Source organism: Canis lupus, chromosome 23 (assembly GCF_048164855.1).
Source record: "Canis lupus baileyi chromosome 23, mCanLup2.hap1, whole genome shotgun sequence".
In the NCBI taxonomy this organism is placed as follows: Eukaryota; Metazoa; Chordata; class Mammalia; order Carnivora; family Canidae; genus Canis; species Canis lupus.
The window spans coordinates 16108438-16124079 of record NC_132860.1 but is presented as its reverse complement, the minus strand read 5'-3'; the positions used below and the strand labels follow the sequence as shown (position 1 = coordinate 16124079).

At 47.5% G+C, this 15642-nt stretch overlaps 1 protein-coding gene across 3 annotated transcripts in view; it reads right to left on the bottom strand.

Annotated features, from left to right (window-relative positions):
* Positions 1–15335, bottom strand: part of GALNT18 (polypeptide N-acetylgalactosaminyltransferase 18) — a 337820-nt gene extending 322485 nt beyond the window's left edge. The window contains exon 1 of one of the 3 annotated variants that reach the window (XM_072794063.1): positions 14735–15335. In XM_072794063.1, coding sequence (XP_072650164.1) covers positions 14735–14988 — 254 coding nt within the window. In that variant the 5' untranslated portion in view covers positions 14989–15335. The remainder of the gene's footprint in view (positions 1–14734) is intronic. The other 2 variants (XM_072794065.1, XM_072794064.1) reach the window with 2 other exon arrangements.
* Positions 15336–15642: the final 307 nt, after the last annotated feature.

Below are 15642 nucleotides of genomic sequence, written 5' to 3'. Positions count from 1 at the left end.
ACATTTCTAATATGGACCAGGGTGAAATAATACATTTAATTTTCAACTTACAAAAATCAAAGCGACTTTCTGAACTTCCAAAGTAATTACAAACTCAAAAATACTCATGCCTATTTTGCTAAAAACAACTAGCTGTTGTTGAAAACATTCAAAATTCACAAGTGTACCAGTTTGGGGTAAATAAAATAATGATTTTTTCCCTTATTTTGTTAATATAATTATCTGTCTACTAAGTGACCAAACTAAGCCCTACTAATTAAGAAACAGCAACTGCCCAGGAAGTTTCACAGTGATTTACTACAATTCTCGCTAGGAAGAAAAACAAAACCATCCCTTAGTTTTCTGCTGTCACTAGAAAGAAATCTTTTTTCGCAAAAACTTTAAGTAGATAAATACTAAAAGAAAAAAAAATGTAGAGTGTATCTTCCCAATGTGAAATTACATCTACGTCTGAGTTGTAACGAATGTATATTAAAATTATATCACACAACAAAATGCACATTTTGTAGAAGGGGAAGAAAGAAGAGATTAAATTGAGTCTTCCTGACAATTGTCTTAAATCACGCCTTCCTGCCTGCAATTGAAATTATAAGTCACGTTGCTTAGAGTTAAATCAAATTCACCCTGGCAGGAAGATAGGCTGATGCAGCTCCAGGTCTGTCGGGAGGTGGAAACACAAGAAAACCCAAGTCTGTCTTCAAGGAGACTCTCCTTCTGCCACTGGGGAAAGAGCCCCTTCTCCTGCATCACCAGGGAAATGAGACTCTGGCCAGGTAACCGGGCACCTTGCATAATTCTTCCACCAGCCAAGCTTCCTACAAACATAGCACATTCCTGCATGGTCCGCTGCCCACTGCAATGCCAAGTGGGTTTTACAAAACAAATCTTTCTCTACAAACAGGAACAGGTCCCCAGGCTGGCAGGCTTAGAATTTCAGAGCAGTAGGCGAGGCTGTCTGAGACACTTGAGCAATAGCATTAGTCTGGCCTCCCCCATAAGCTCACTTCCGACCTTCTCAGGCTGGATGTAACTGGGGAAGTCTTAGCACCCACATCATGTCTAATGGCACCAAAACAGGCTTCAAACCTGCTCTCCTAGCTGTTTCGACCAGAAAAATATATTACTGATCATATTTTCTACATAAGCTCCAAGAAGGAAAGATAGTGGAAAGGAAGGACAGAGGGAAGGAGGGAGCCTGCAGGGACGCCTGGGTGGCTCAGTGGTTGAGCGTCTGCCTTGGGCCCACATCGGGCTCCCTGCATGGGGCCTGCTTCTCCCTCTGCCTGTGTCTCTGCCTCTCTCTCTCTCTCTCTCTCTGTGTGTGTGTGTGTGTGTGTGTCTGTCTCTCATGAATAAATAAATAAAATATTAAAAAAAAAAAAAGAATGTGCTTCCTGCCCTCATGCTGACCCTGGGGACAGGCAGGGCGGGGGTGCTTTCCTGCCTGGCATCTTGTTTCATCAGCACAACAACCCTGCAGGGTTTAAGGAGCAACTGCCCTCACTTGTATAGCTGGGGAAACTGAGGCACAGGACAGCAAAGAGGCTTGCCCAAGGTCACCCAGCCTGTAAACAGCAGTGCTGATTCCAGGCACTGACTGCCAGCACTCTTTCCTACGCTAAAGGAGAGGCTCAGGTAACTGCTGGTTTCACTTAATATCTGAGCTTCCTCTCTCCAAATCTTCCCTACTCCACTCCTCTAAACTCTCCTCATTCCTCCAAGATGTGTCATAAGTCTCCATTCCTCGAGGAAGTCCGTTCAGACAATGCACTCTTCTAGAATTCAATTTTAACCCTCATTACACTAGTTAGCTTGAAAAAGCTCCTCATCTGTTTCTTGTATTGTCCTCTTGGCTCCATTATGAGCTTCTTAAAGGAAAGAGCCATGTCCTGTATATTTTGTCATCTCCCGACATGCTTGGTACAGAGTCAAGCCCATGAGAAGTGCTCAGGAAATAACCACAGAACAGCCTGGATTAACGCCTTTAAAAGCTGGGCTCCTCTGCACACCCCTGCCCATGGCTCTCCATTCCTCCCACAGTACAACCTGCTTCTCAACTAGCCCCTCTCTGGCCTCACTGCCACCCCTCTCTCCCATGATCACTCTGCTCTGGCCACACTAGCCACCCTACTGTTGCTCAGACACACCAGGCACACTCCTACCCCAGGACCTTTGCGCTGGCTGTTCCCTCCACCTGGAAATCTCTCCTCTGAGACAGAGTTCACACCTAACTTTCTCCAAGTCTTTCCCAACAGGAGAGCCCCTGACCATCTCATTTAATTGTGACTCCTTGTATTTTTGTCTTTGTTCCACTGACATATCCTCAGCACTTACTAGGTACCCAATAAATGCTGGTCTGAGCATGTGACCAACAGAAACCAGGAGTACCTCCCAGGTCACTGTCAACTGCCCAGCCATACTGGAGAAGAACCGGAACTTGGAAGCAGGTCTGCACTTTCCCCCAGCCATCTCAGCCCCCCAGCCCCACCACCCCATCAGGGCCCAGTGAACAGTGCCAGCCTTGGTGTCTGCCTCCCGTGTATCTGCCCACAGAGCTGGGGCCCATCACTACATATACTTTACCTGAAAGTCCCATTGCCTCAATTCAATGGGAAGTTCCTGGCAAACCTGGACAGATCTGCACCAGTCCCCTCCACGGTCCCCAAACTGACCTCATGCTCTGAGCCTGGAGGACCCTCCCGAAAACCTTGGGTCTGAGTGAGTGGAAGGGATGGTCTTATTCACACTAAGTCATCTCCTGAAGAAAGCGATACTGCTGGCTTCGAAGAGCCATACCCGGAGCCTCTCGCAGCCTTCCTGAGCTCAGTTCCGGGCAGCTGCTGGCACAGGCATCCTCCTGTGTCTCCAGGGAAGGACACCTGCAAAACAGTCACTTGGTAACCCATCTCCTGGCCTCGCTTCTCATGACTCCTTCTTCAGTCTCATCTGCAACCTTTCTGCTGAAAGTAAGAGATAAGCCTGTTTTCTCTCCATCGAGATCAGAAAAGCAAGAGGATCTCTGGCCCCTTACTAAGGGGGCTTTGTAGAGTAAATAGGGTTTTATCTCGTAGTAACTGTGTGACCTTGGACAGTTAACTAGAGTTGCTGAGCCTTGATTTCCTCTTCTGTAGAATGGGTGGGGGGAGAGGGAGGGACAACATCCCACGAGGTGGCTTGTTTGCAAGGTTAAAACGAGGTAACACGTGCAAAGCATTTAGCACCTAATAGACGCTCAGCAAACATTAATTCTCTTCCTCTTCCCATCTCTTCTCCCAACAAGTGCAGGCCTGTTTCTACAACCCTTCCTCACCGGTTCCTTTTTCCAATTTTTGAATCATTGGTAACAGTCTCTTTTATCCACTTTCCACTGGATTTCCCTTCTAACATGAATCTCTAGATTCCAGTAAAATAATTTTTAAAAGCCTGGCCCAATTATAGACTTGGAGGGTCCACGTCATAATCCCGATGTAGTAAACTCTCCTCCAAGCAGTCTTTTGGAAAATAAAGCAAATCAGAGGATCGGTTTATTATTAAGCTGAGATTTAGATGTGGAAGAAACCAAAATGTTAAAAGACTCGCTTTTCCAAGCCCTTAAACAACTGAGAGGCAGGTCTAAAGTCTCTCCTACACCCCTCCCATTCCTCCATAGCTCCTTCTGTCCCATCAGGGAAATATTATGATGATTAATTAGACAAAGCCTGTCCCGTTTGTCAAGATCCTTTGAGGCGGGAACCACATAAACACCAAGCATCATAACTACAAAAAGAAGAAACCAGAAAGCCCCTCGCTCTGGGACCCTAACCAAGGCAGAGCCAAATAAATCTGTAGCAGAATATCAAGAAGGATCTTCCACATGGATAATAGAAAATGTCACCAGCATAAACAGGAAGAGAGATTAGTTCAATAAAGGAATAAAGTCACATTTGCGGATCTCAAGTAAGATTTTTGCTTACTTTTAACTTCCCAGCATATAACTCACAAGGTTATTAATACAGACTCCTACTGTTTGGGGCAAATAAAGAGCTGCTGATGTTTTGTGCCCAAACCACTTTATTAGAGCTTTCCTTTACAGCAATTGTTTTTTCCTTTTCAAATCCTGAGAGGCTCAGACAGCTAAAAAAACAGAGTGCCGGGGCGGGAGGAATGACAAAGGAGAGAGGAGGCAGCCTGTGAGGGCAGGGAGAATGGGGCAGGGACTGCTGGGACCCTCACTGTCCTCTTTACACTCTTGGACAAAGTCAACGTTCAAGAGTAGAAAGCAGAAGACCCAGATATGGTGCCATCAAAAGGGCTATTTGTCCTGATGCTAGGAGTTGCCATTAAACAGAACTTACCAGTGTGAGAAGATAAGGGTGACCAACCATCCAGGTTTGCCCAGGCTTGAGGGGCCTCCTTGGACCTGGGCATTACAGTTTTAAAACAGGGAAAGTCCTGGGCAAACGGGACAAGTTGATCACCCTGGAAGACACATGACTATGCCAGTGAACAAGAACGCACACAGCACAGCACCTGACACACGGTAAGTGCTCCCAAGTCCCATGTGGAACTGCAATGAGCTCTAGCTTACAGTGGCACACTCTGCTTCTCCCATAGGACAAGTCCCTGGGGGCTTACAATGATCCCAGGAGATCCACAATGATCCATGAGAAAGGGCTCTCCAAGGCCTCTGTAGCAGTACCACACTCACCCTTCCAGGGCAAGGCCCTCTGCCTCTGGCACCCAACCTCGAGGTTCCTCACCTACACAAGGACACTCCAAGCCACCTGCCTGGCTCCCCGCCCTCACCCACGAGCCTCCCACTTGACCTGATGAGGCATCTGAGCTTACACCTGAACGTGGTCTTTGATAAAATGATTTCCCGGTCCTCTCTCTGATATTCACTTTTTTTTTCTTCTGTAGAGAAAAATGTGTTAGAAAAAGTTTCCCTCCTCATCTCCACCGCTATCAGCTGTGTGACCTTGAGCAAACTCTTCAAGTCTCTATGCCCCAGTGTTCTCATCTCTAAAACTCTTCCTCCACGTTGTGAAGATAAAAAGCAACCGCATATGGACAGCATCTAGCCCAGTCTCTGACACACAGGAATTCTCTTCCTCTGTGCCTCTTGATACAATCAATCTTCAATACTTTATATGCCTGTTGCTCTTAAAATAAACCAAGGATTTGGCTGGGATTTTCATTTGTCACTTCGGGAACTTCAAATCCCTTCTTAGCTTTCTTACACTTATATTCATTGGCTCAAGCAATTTTGGTGCTATTCTTCTAAGTCCCAGATGCCATTAGCATGACATCTATTAGCCCAGGTTTCAAATCCTGTCCTATCCAGGTCCCTGAACTACGTTCCCATTCCTCTAGGATCTCAATGGCCTTTAATGGCCTGTCCCAGGGGACAGAGATGGATGGGCAAGGCATACAAGTCCCCACTGCTTAAAATGCAATACCCAAGAACCTCAAACAAGGTGCTCCACCTCTGTCTTAAACTCTGGACACTGGTGGAATGAACCCATTCATTCCAAAGAGTTGGCCCTAAGCCTCTCCTTCAGGCATCATTTCTCCTTGTTCCCATCTGCCCCAAGGAGAAGGGTACAGATGCCACTTCTCTGGATATTCCCAAACACAGTGCTTTTGTGGCCTCTTGATGGGAGATAGTAACAAAACATAGCCCAGAGAACTATGCCTGCTGGCTCTAGTACCATTTCAGTGGTGGCATTACACAGGAAGCCCATCACCATCTCACTGGGGCTGGACACTTAGGGCTTTTAGAAAGCTTCATTACAGGCAGTTTCATCTCCCAAGAGCAAACCTTCACAAAACTGACACTGAATGTTGGGCAGTGAAAGAGCTACATCAGAACCCCATACCCACTGGGATGTCCTAGAAATATATTTTAATCCATTACCATGTAGTCAGAAAAACTACCAAAGCATTTGTGTTCACATAATCAGGAATGCTCTTGCTCAAAGTTCCAGTTGGCTGCACTCAGTTGGGTCCTTAAAAAGTACACAGACCCACACATAAGAGTCCAGAACAGCAGTTGTTTTCAATCACCACCACAACAAATTTTACATTGGAACAGTTGTGCAGTAATTTGTTATTAACAATAATTTAAGTAGCAAAACATATGAATGATTAGGTTTAACTAATAAGTTGAAGGGATTTCAAAGTTATCCCATACTCGTGCATGCTAATACACTTTCTTGAGGGGGAGAAAAAGGGCTAAAGTGAGAATGAATGCACCATGTTGGGACATGCTTCTTCCGGGCCCTGCCCCAGGGCGTGTGCCCTGCATGTGAAGGCATGTGTGTGAGGAAAGGGAAACCATCAAGCACTTCTCTACTCACATACTGCAGTGTGGAATGGAGCTGACCCTGACACCAAAGGCAGAGTGGGATTTGAGAAGCTGACAATTGTAGGCACCACAGAATAATCAAATCTCTAGCCAATTCAAGAACCTCCAGTCCTAGGGAGACACTCAAGGCCAGCCTAAAAAGTGCAGGCCAGCATTCATTTTGTCTGGATCACCCACCAGCAGACCTACCCCACTCCGTCCCTGGCCCTCTACTGCAGATGCCCATCTCACATTTATGGACTTCTGTCCCTCCATCTTCATGCATAATCCTCTTTCTCCCCAAATCCCATCTCCCTACCTTCTGGCTACATTCGTCACTCACTCAGCCTGGTGCTTCCCCCAAAGGACCTTCTGGGTGATATCACCTCCAGCTAGACTGCCTTCCTATATGCTTCTTCCCAGGGCAGTCATCTGTCCTAGCGTCTTGGATAGAACCTAAGCAGTGAAAAAGGACACCAGTCCCAAAGAGACCCTCGAGGCCCCAAATCAAGGCAATAACCCACTCAGCTGGCCAAGTGGATCTTGCTATCATTAAACTTATTCCAGGTAAATATAATCACTGTCAAATGTTCTTTTAATTTGTACTCCTTGGATTACTGTAGAACTTAATATCCTTCCCCTACCCCTGTTTGTTTTTGCCTTGTATTGTGTCTTCTGCCAATTTTTCTCTTGGGATATCAGTGTTTCTGATTTACGTAGATCACTAAATAAATATATATATATATATATATATATATATATATATATATATATAGCGCATATTCTATGTTATATACATAATTTTTTCTTTACATAGATGATATAGGGCAGTGATTTTCGCATTGTGTTCCCAGGAGCTCCAAGCTTCTAGAAGGTTGGATCCAGGACCTGAGAAATAAAAGGGTCAAGTGAAGTCTTGAAGTGAAGTGAAATTCTCTAGGCTGATAATGAAGATGGTCCAGTAACCTTGTATGTGGCTCTGAATCCCATAGATACCTTTGGAAAAACACAGACCAACCTAACTCAAGTGACTGAAGCTGACCTGTGAGGCCCTCACAAACCAGACTGTGGCTCTCCATTTCATTCCGAATTCTCCTTGAGATTCTACATCAACCTACTTATCAAGGGCAAATAACAATTTATGTCAAGTGAGTGGGAAAGAATGTGAAATTCATTTATTTTACAGCCTACACACTTCTGGATAAAAATGAAAATTCTTTGGCCATGGGAAGAAGTTGTATTCTTTGGCAAGGTTTTCCTACTCCACAAAGATGTGGTCTGGGGCTATTAATAAAGGTAATTGGGCTCAACTTCTAATCCTGCTTTTGCACTCTCTCAAAATATCAATCACTGTTACGAATATAATTTCACATGCCACAGTTCATTCCGAAGGACAAATAGCTTTACCATTTAAATGACACCCTTTCCTCAAATAAACTCCAAGTATTCAGCAAACATCATATCCTCTTCTTTACAACCCTGCCAAGTCAGGAATAAGATGAGAAGGACACCAACCAATTCGAGGTGACATCCAAAAGCTATAGGAAACAAAAAGAAAGGGGGAAAAAAAAAAAAAACCTCCCAACATCCAGGCGTAGGATTTTCTGACTTTTAGGGACCACATATGGTTTGTAATAATAGTGAGCAACATGTTTTCACGGACCTAATGTACATTAATATGCAAATAATATGCCTAACAAACTTTTAGGAAACAAAAAGCACCTAATAATCCATTTTTCCCATTGTTGGGATGATCTTCACTCAGTGAAGTAAGATAATGGATTTGGAAATTAGTCATATAATGTAATACATTATTAATCATGGTATTCAGAAGGGTAAATAGATATTATAAGAACACTACCCAGGAATTCAATTTCCTTTTAGATTTGTTTACTCTCTTGAATTCTTTATGCTACCATCATCCCTCACAAAAATGTAACAGTCTGATCTTTCTTTTTCTCCCAAAAGAGCAATTTTCAACATTTTTTTAGAAAAGAAGCATAGCCTTTTTAAAAATATTTTACAGAACACCAAATATAAGACAGATGAAGAAGATACACTGATTGCAAGGAGAGGGGTGGGTGGGTTTTGGAGGGGTCCCAGGAGACTTCACTTGACCCTTTTATTTCTCAGGTCCTGGATCCAACCTTCTAGAAGCTTGGAGCTCCTGGGAACACAATGCGAAAATCACTGCCCTATATCATCTATGTAAAGAAAAAATTATGTATGTAACATAGAATATGTGCTATATTTATTTATTTATTTATTTATTTATTTATTTAGTGATCTACGTAAATCAGAAACACTGATATCCCAAGAGAAAAATTGGCAGAAGACACAATACAAGGCAAAAACAAACAGGGGTAGGGGAAGGATATTAAGTTCTACAGTAATCCAAGGAGTACAAATCAAAAGAACATTTGACAGTGATTATATTTACCTGGAATAAGTTTAATGATAACAGGATCCACCAGGCTCTATGAAACCGGTAACATAATATATTGCTGGTGGCCATGTAGAAAGATTTTGAAAACATTCTTTCATTAAAATGTTCATACTCTTTGAGTCAGTAGTAATTCCACTTCTAGAAATAGATCCTTAAAAATAGTTCAAAAGAAGAGTGAGGGATGCCTAGGTGGCTCGGCGGTTGAACATCTGCCTTTGGCTCAGGGTGTAATCCTGGGGTCCCAGGGTCGAGTTCCACATCGGGTCTCCCACAGGGAGCCTGCTTCTCCCTCTGTCTGTGTCTCTGCCTCTCTCTCTGTATCTCTCATGAATAAATAAATACGATCTTTTAAAAAAAGAAGAAGAAGAAGAAGAGTGAGGTGAAGATGTTTATTTCTGTGTTAATTATAGTAGAAAGGTCAATGTTCAATAATGGGGAAGTGGTTAAATCAATAATGGTATATTGATGGTGGAATATTATGCAATCATTAAAAATACAGTACAAGTTCTCTTTAAAAACCCTCCCCTAGTCACCTCTCCAGATGAAGCCCCCCTTCAGTCTCCCTGGATAATAAGCCTCAGGAAGCTTTAGTCCCTTTGTACCAGCTTTTCTCTCTCACCTCAACTCCACTCCCGTCTCCAGCTAACAACTGAGCTGTATGCTTATCAACAGTCCTCTGGGTTTGCTCCCAAATATGTTTATACTCTTGGTACTTGTCATCGTAACAGCATAATTTAATTACATATTCTATAAACCAATGGAATATGACTGCTAAGAAGATGAGAGTTGTTGTTTCTAAGAAAATTAATTTCACTGCTTTGGAAAGACTTTATAAAGCTTGTCACTTACACAGCAGTCAGATTGCATGTGAGCAAAATCACCTCAAAGGACAAGGCAAAAGTCATAAAAATTTAGGTTACTACACGGAGATTGCTTCATAAGCATCTATAAGTTCTCAGGGAATTTTAAGGAAAACAGAATTCGAAATCAGTCTCTGTAAGCAGCACATTATGGGAGTGGTTTATGATCAGAAAGGCAATTGGCCCACCCAGCCCAAAGACAAAGACTTGGCCCTAACATCAAAAGGCTGGCAAATGAATGTACAACACATTCAAAAATAATATAAAAATAAAATATGTAATGCATGTGTGCAATGTTTTGTTTTATCCTCCTCTTTGCCGAGTTTTTCTGTTAACTAACTTAAGCCCCAACTGTGTTGAATAAGAGGGATTTTACTGTCCCTTTAAAAACAAATCTACTATGACAAGGTCCAAGACTGCCTTGATTCACCATTGGATTCAATGTATGTGCTCCCCAGTGTGCTACCTGGTACATATTAGGTCTCCAATACATAAAGACTGGATCAAAAAAACTATGTAGCAAACATGAAAAAATGCTTCTAACAAGAAGTAAGCCAAATAAAAAGCACAACATAAAATTACGTCCAAACCGTGACTACACCTTTGTTTTTAAATAGGAAGGCAGATGGGCAAAGTTAGAAGGGAATGCTCAAAATGCAAAATAGTTGGGTTAGAGTAGAATGACTGAGAGGCAGTTTTATACATTTTTTTTAGTTTTATTTTTTTAATGTTTTATTTTTATTTTTTATTTTTTATTTTTTTATAATTTATTTTTTATTGGTGTTCAATTTGCCAACATACAGAATTACACCCAGTGCTCATCCCATCAAGTGCCCCCTTCAGTGCCCGTCACCCATTCACCCCCACCCCCCGCCCTCCTCCTCTTCCACCACCCCTAGTTCGTTTCCCAGAGTTAGGAGTGTTTATGTTCTGTCTCCCTTTCTGATATTTCCCACACATTTCTTCTCCCTTCCCTTCTATTCCCTTTCACTATTATTTATATTCCCCAAATGAATGAGAACATATGTTTGTCCTTCTCCGATTGACTTACTTCACTCAGCATAATACCCTCCAGTTCCATCCACATCCAAGCAAATGGTGGGTATTTGTTGTTTCTAATGGCTGAGGAATATTCCATTGTATACATAAACCACATCTTCTTTATCCATTCATCTTTCGATGGACACCGAGGCTCCTTCCACAGTTGGGCTATTGTGGACATTGCTGCTAGAAACATTGGGGTGCAGGTGTCCCGGCGTTTCATTGCATCTGTATCTTTGGAGTAAATCCCCAACAGTTTTATACATTTTTCAATGTTTTCCTTAATATTGACATGTTCTTTACAGATTCGAAAAGGTACTAACCAAGAAAAGGAGAAAGCTGTTTGGGTTCCGCTGGACTTCCAAAATAAGAGTTGATCCACCACTGCCATTTCCCAAGCTCCCCGACACACAGCTCCAGCACACCCTCTGCTTCATCCCCCTCACTCCCTCACCAGCAATTCCATCTATCTCCTCCAAAGAGCGGACCTGTATTAACACATATTTTGCGTCTCCAACCCAACAGGATGCTATTTTTGAAATCTGGAGCTATCCACCCTCTCGTTTACCATAGATTTGGTTTAAAAAAATTCTCAAAACTGCAATTTACATTCCCAAGAGATTGTCAACCACCATCTAATTAAATCATTCAATCAGAAAACAAATTAAAATGAAATATCACTGCAACCCCCAAGAGGAAAATAAACTTTTCAGTCATGACTAGAACAGACCTCTAGGGTGATGCTCCAAAGCCTCTTCTAATTGCAAGTCCTATGGAACATCCTACTGAACATTTTGTGACATTTGCAGTTTCTGGGACAACTTTCCTTCCAAAGCAAAGAGGAGCCTGAGCAAGGCTCCAAAGCAAAACATATTCATTTGAGAATGGAAACGCTTTCATTAATGACTAACCGGTGCACTGGGCATCCACACTGTGTACTTTTTCATCCATCCATTCATCTATCCAACACCTACGCTCTGTAGAATGTGCCAGGAACTGTCCTGGGTGTTCCATGAACGCTTTTTTAGTGAACGTAACCTCTGCCTCTCAGCATGAGATAAATAAAACCCAGAGCTTCCCAAGTTTATCTATGGAAGAGTCTCAAAGTGGGAAGGCTGTGACTTCATCATTCCTCGGCCATCCTCTGAAGCCTCTCATTCTGACACCCACTACCAACATCAAGTAACTCCAGGGGAGCACTGCTCCCCCTCTGATCTGCTGGCCCTCTAAGGAGACAGTATGGTATGCAGTTAAGAACACAGACTCTAAAGAAGCCACATAAGCTGGGTTTAAATCCTTAAACTACCGTATACCAGTGATGTGACCCTAGACAAATCATAGACTCCCTCCATCTGTAACATGGAGTTAATATCACCTATCTCATAGGGTTGTGATGATTAAATTAGTCGATATACATAAAGCACCTAGAATACTACCTGGCACATTAATGGGTGCTATATAATTTTCAGCTGTTAACATTATCCTTTATTCTCCACTTCCCCAGCTCAGCAGACTAAACTGGATTGCTCATAAAGCTGTACTGACTAGAGGAAACGTGACAGTGGAATACACGTGAACGGTCCACATCACCAAGTACAAGAGTCCAACTGTCCTTTCCCACCCTCTGCCTCCAGAGAGCTGCACTTGGCCAGTCTCAAACTTAACAGACCTCTTACTCAAATCAAGTAAATCCCTAAGTTTACTTAATTCCCCACATCCTAGCTCTGGATGGCTCCAGCACCAGTGGGGGAGCTGCCACTAGTCATCACTATACCATCACGGCACAGCCAAGCAAGTAATCTCTGCCTTCTACCTGCCTCCTCTCTAGTCTCCCCCCAAGTCACTGACCCTTCCCCACATCTCTACAGGTTGTGGCTTCTGCCTTTCTGTCCTCAGACTCTGGTAGACTCTGGTCATTTCTAAATATCCACAGGAGTCCTAATACAGTCAGTGCACATATAATAAGAGAACTGGGCCGACCATGGCTTAAGAATCCTGTTCTGTCTTTGCTTCCTATTTCTCCCAATTTTTTCAGGTAAATATTTTAAAGTCCAGAACAATGCATAGTTATAAGGTTTCCTGGGAACAGAATCACAAAGGTTCCTTTCAGCTTCAGCACTGTGCTCATTTTCATGTAGAGCCTTATAAATCATGTGACATGGTCCACATTCAACATGATAGGGGCTACTCTGTGATGAGCTCATGGGTTAACAATGTGTCCTCACTGCTTCCCAAAGTAGTACCTCGCTGGCCTCCTCCCTGAGCAGACTGGAAAGCGCAAGAGAACCATTTTCCAGGAATACACACACACACACACACACACGCACACACACAGAATCTGTGAATGAAAATCTCTCAAAATCGGTGGGTAAACTGGAAACGCCAAAGTAAGGTATGGTCTTACATCTCCCTGGAAACGTTCTGAATCACCCTGGGGCAAACACTGTACTTGTACTGCTGATTAATTGTCGGTCCAGACCCATGGGATGGAAAAAAGTAAGAAACAACAGCAACAGGAGCCATCAGATAGATAAATCGGTCTGCCAAGCCCAGTGCCAATTTGAGAGGCAGAGGCAGGTATGAAGGAGAAGCTGTCAAGGGTCTCCTTTGCTAGGAAGTGGCCCCAAGCCCCCTGGCTTGGTTTGAAGTCATCAGTTGGAAAGCACAAGGGATGCGAACACCTCTCCTGCCCTCTCCTGACCCTTCCCTGGGAACATGTGTGGAAACCTACCAACTGTCGACAGAGCAGCTATCCCTACCCCGGCATTTTGTGACATTTGCAGTTTCTGGGACAACTTTCCTTCCAAAGCAAAGAGGAGCCTGAGCAAGGCTCCAGAGCAAAACATATTCATTTGAGAATGGAAATCTGGGGCACCTGGGGCAGCAGCCAGACCCAGACACCCAGGTGTAAACAAGGGAGTGCTCCCGGAGGAGAAAGCCTTCCATTCAACGAGGTGTGTGCCGAGGGCTGCCTGCCGGGCAGTGGCCCCAGAGCCTGGCTGGTGAGCACGGCTCCCTGCCTTTGCTCACACCCTGCGAGAGCAGGGGGAGCGGGGCGGTGAACAGAGACAAGTGGCAGCGGGCGAGACGCGGGCGGCGCGCACACCGGCGCGGTGCCCCGCGGAGCCCCAGCTCTCCACCCCCTGCGCTGACCGCGCACCCGACGGGGTGGCCGGGGGAGAGCTCCCGTACCCCGTCCCCCGTCCTCCCCCCGGCCCCCGGCCCTGGCCTGGACGGGGCGCAACCGCCCGGCGCAGCCTTTCCAGCCCCGCTCGCGCGAGTCCGTGTGCTCCGCCCCAACGGCTCCCGGGCCTGGGAGCGGAGCTACCAGAGGGAAGGGCCTTCCCGGGCCCCGCGGGGGAGGCACGGCCCGGGCGGGGGGTCCTCTGGGTCCTGGGCGGATGCGCCGCCGCAGTGGACCGAGCGCCAGGCTCCTGTGCGTCTTCCGCGCGTCGACACCTGCTCCTGGAGAGGGTCTTGGACCCGCGGGCGGCGGGGGGGGTGGGGGCGCGCCGGAGGTGCCAGCAGCACCCCCAGCCACAGACACCCCCACCCCGGCATTGCCAACCGCCTACCGAAGGCGCACATTAGGGGCCGGGGCTGGGTCTACGCAAGCTTCCCGGGCCCGGCTTGTCCCGCAGGTCCTAAATGCCAAAGCCCGGGGCCGCGCGCGAGCATCTCGCCCTGGGCCCCTGCCGGGGCCGAATGAGCCGGGCGGCCCGCGCCCGCTCTGCCTTGTACACACACACACTCACTCACGCACGCACACTCTGAGCCCGGACCTCTGCGTGATCCCGAGAGCCGGCGAGCAGCCCGGAGTCTCAGGCACATGTGGACACGTGCGCAGCGCGCCCCCACACCGCCAGCGAGCCGCACACACGTGTGCCCCGGAGAAGCGCGCGGCGCCGCGGGCAGGGGGGTCTCCACGCGCGCGAGGGCGCACACGCACCCCCCGCCCACCCCCACCCCCACCCCCACCCCCGGCGGCCGCCGGCTCGGGGCGCACCCGCCCCAGCGCTCCCGGGCCTCGCGGGCGGCCCAAGTTTCCCGGGGCGCCCGTACCTTGGATGTGCTGCTTGATGACGTTCTCCAGGTGGTCCAGCCGTTCGATGATCTTCAGGGTGTCCCCTTTGTCTTCGTCCAGCTTCTTGTCGGGCGCCGGCTCCTGCCCCCGCACATACACGCTGGCGATGTAGTTGGTGACCCAGCCCACGTACAGCAGACAGATGATGTTGGTCATGCCGCTCAGGATCACGCAAGTGGACACCAAAGTTTTGGTCTTCCTGGTGCACACCATCCTGGGCCCCCTCCTCCATATAGAGCTCCCGGGGCACCCTCCTCGCCGCGCGCCCGCGCCGCCCCGCGCGCACGCCCCCCGGTTCGCCCGGGCCCCGGGCCGAGGTCCTCCGCAGCCGGCTGCTGCCCGCGGAGCCGCCGTGCCCAAGTTTGGAGCTCCCGCCGCTGGCCACCCGGAGACAGGGAGCTTCACAAAGGAAACGGGGTGGATTTTTTTTTTCCTCCCAAATTAAAACCCTCCGAGCCCCTTCTGGAAGCGGTCACGGGTGGCCGGCAGCCGCGCGCCCCGACAGGCGCGCCGGGAAACTTTGCCACAGCCCGGGTCCGCGGGCGCGCCGCTGCCCATCGCCAGGCGCGGGGCCCCGGCCGTCCGTCCGTCCGTGCGTCCGTCCGGCCCGCGCTGCTGGAAGGACGGCGGCGGCGGCGGCGGCGGCGGCGGCGAGGGCGGCGGAGCGAGCGGCGGAGCGAGCGGCCCGGCCCCTCCGAGCGACAAGCGCCGCCACCAATCGCGCTCGGGCTCGGGAGAGGGGCCGGGGCTGGGCGGCCGCCGACCAACGCGGAGGGCGCGCGGGGCGGAGTCCGGCCCCCGGGCCCCACCTGCTGGCCGCCCCCGGCTCCCGCCCTCCTGGGGCGCGCCGGAGCCTCGCACCCGCAGACCCCGGGTCCCCGGAGGC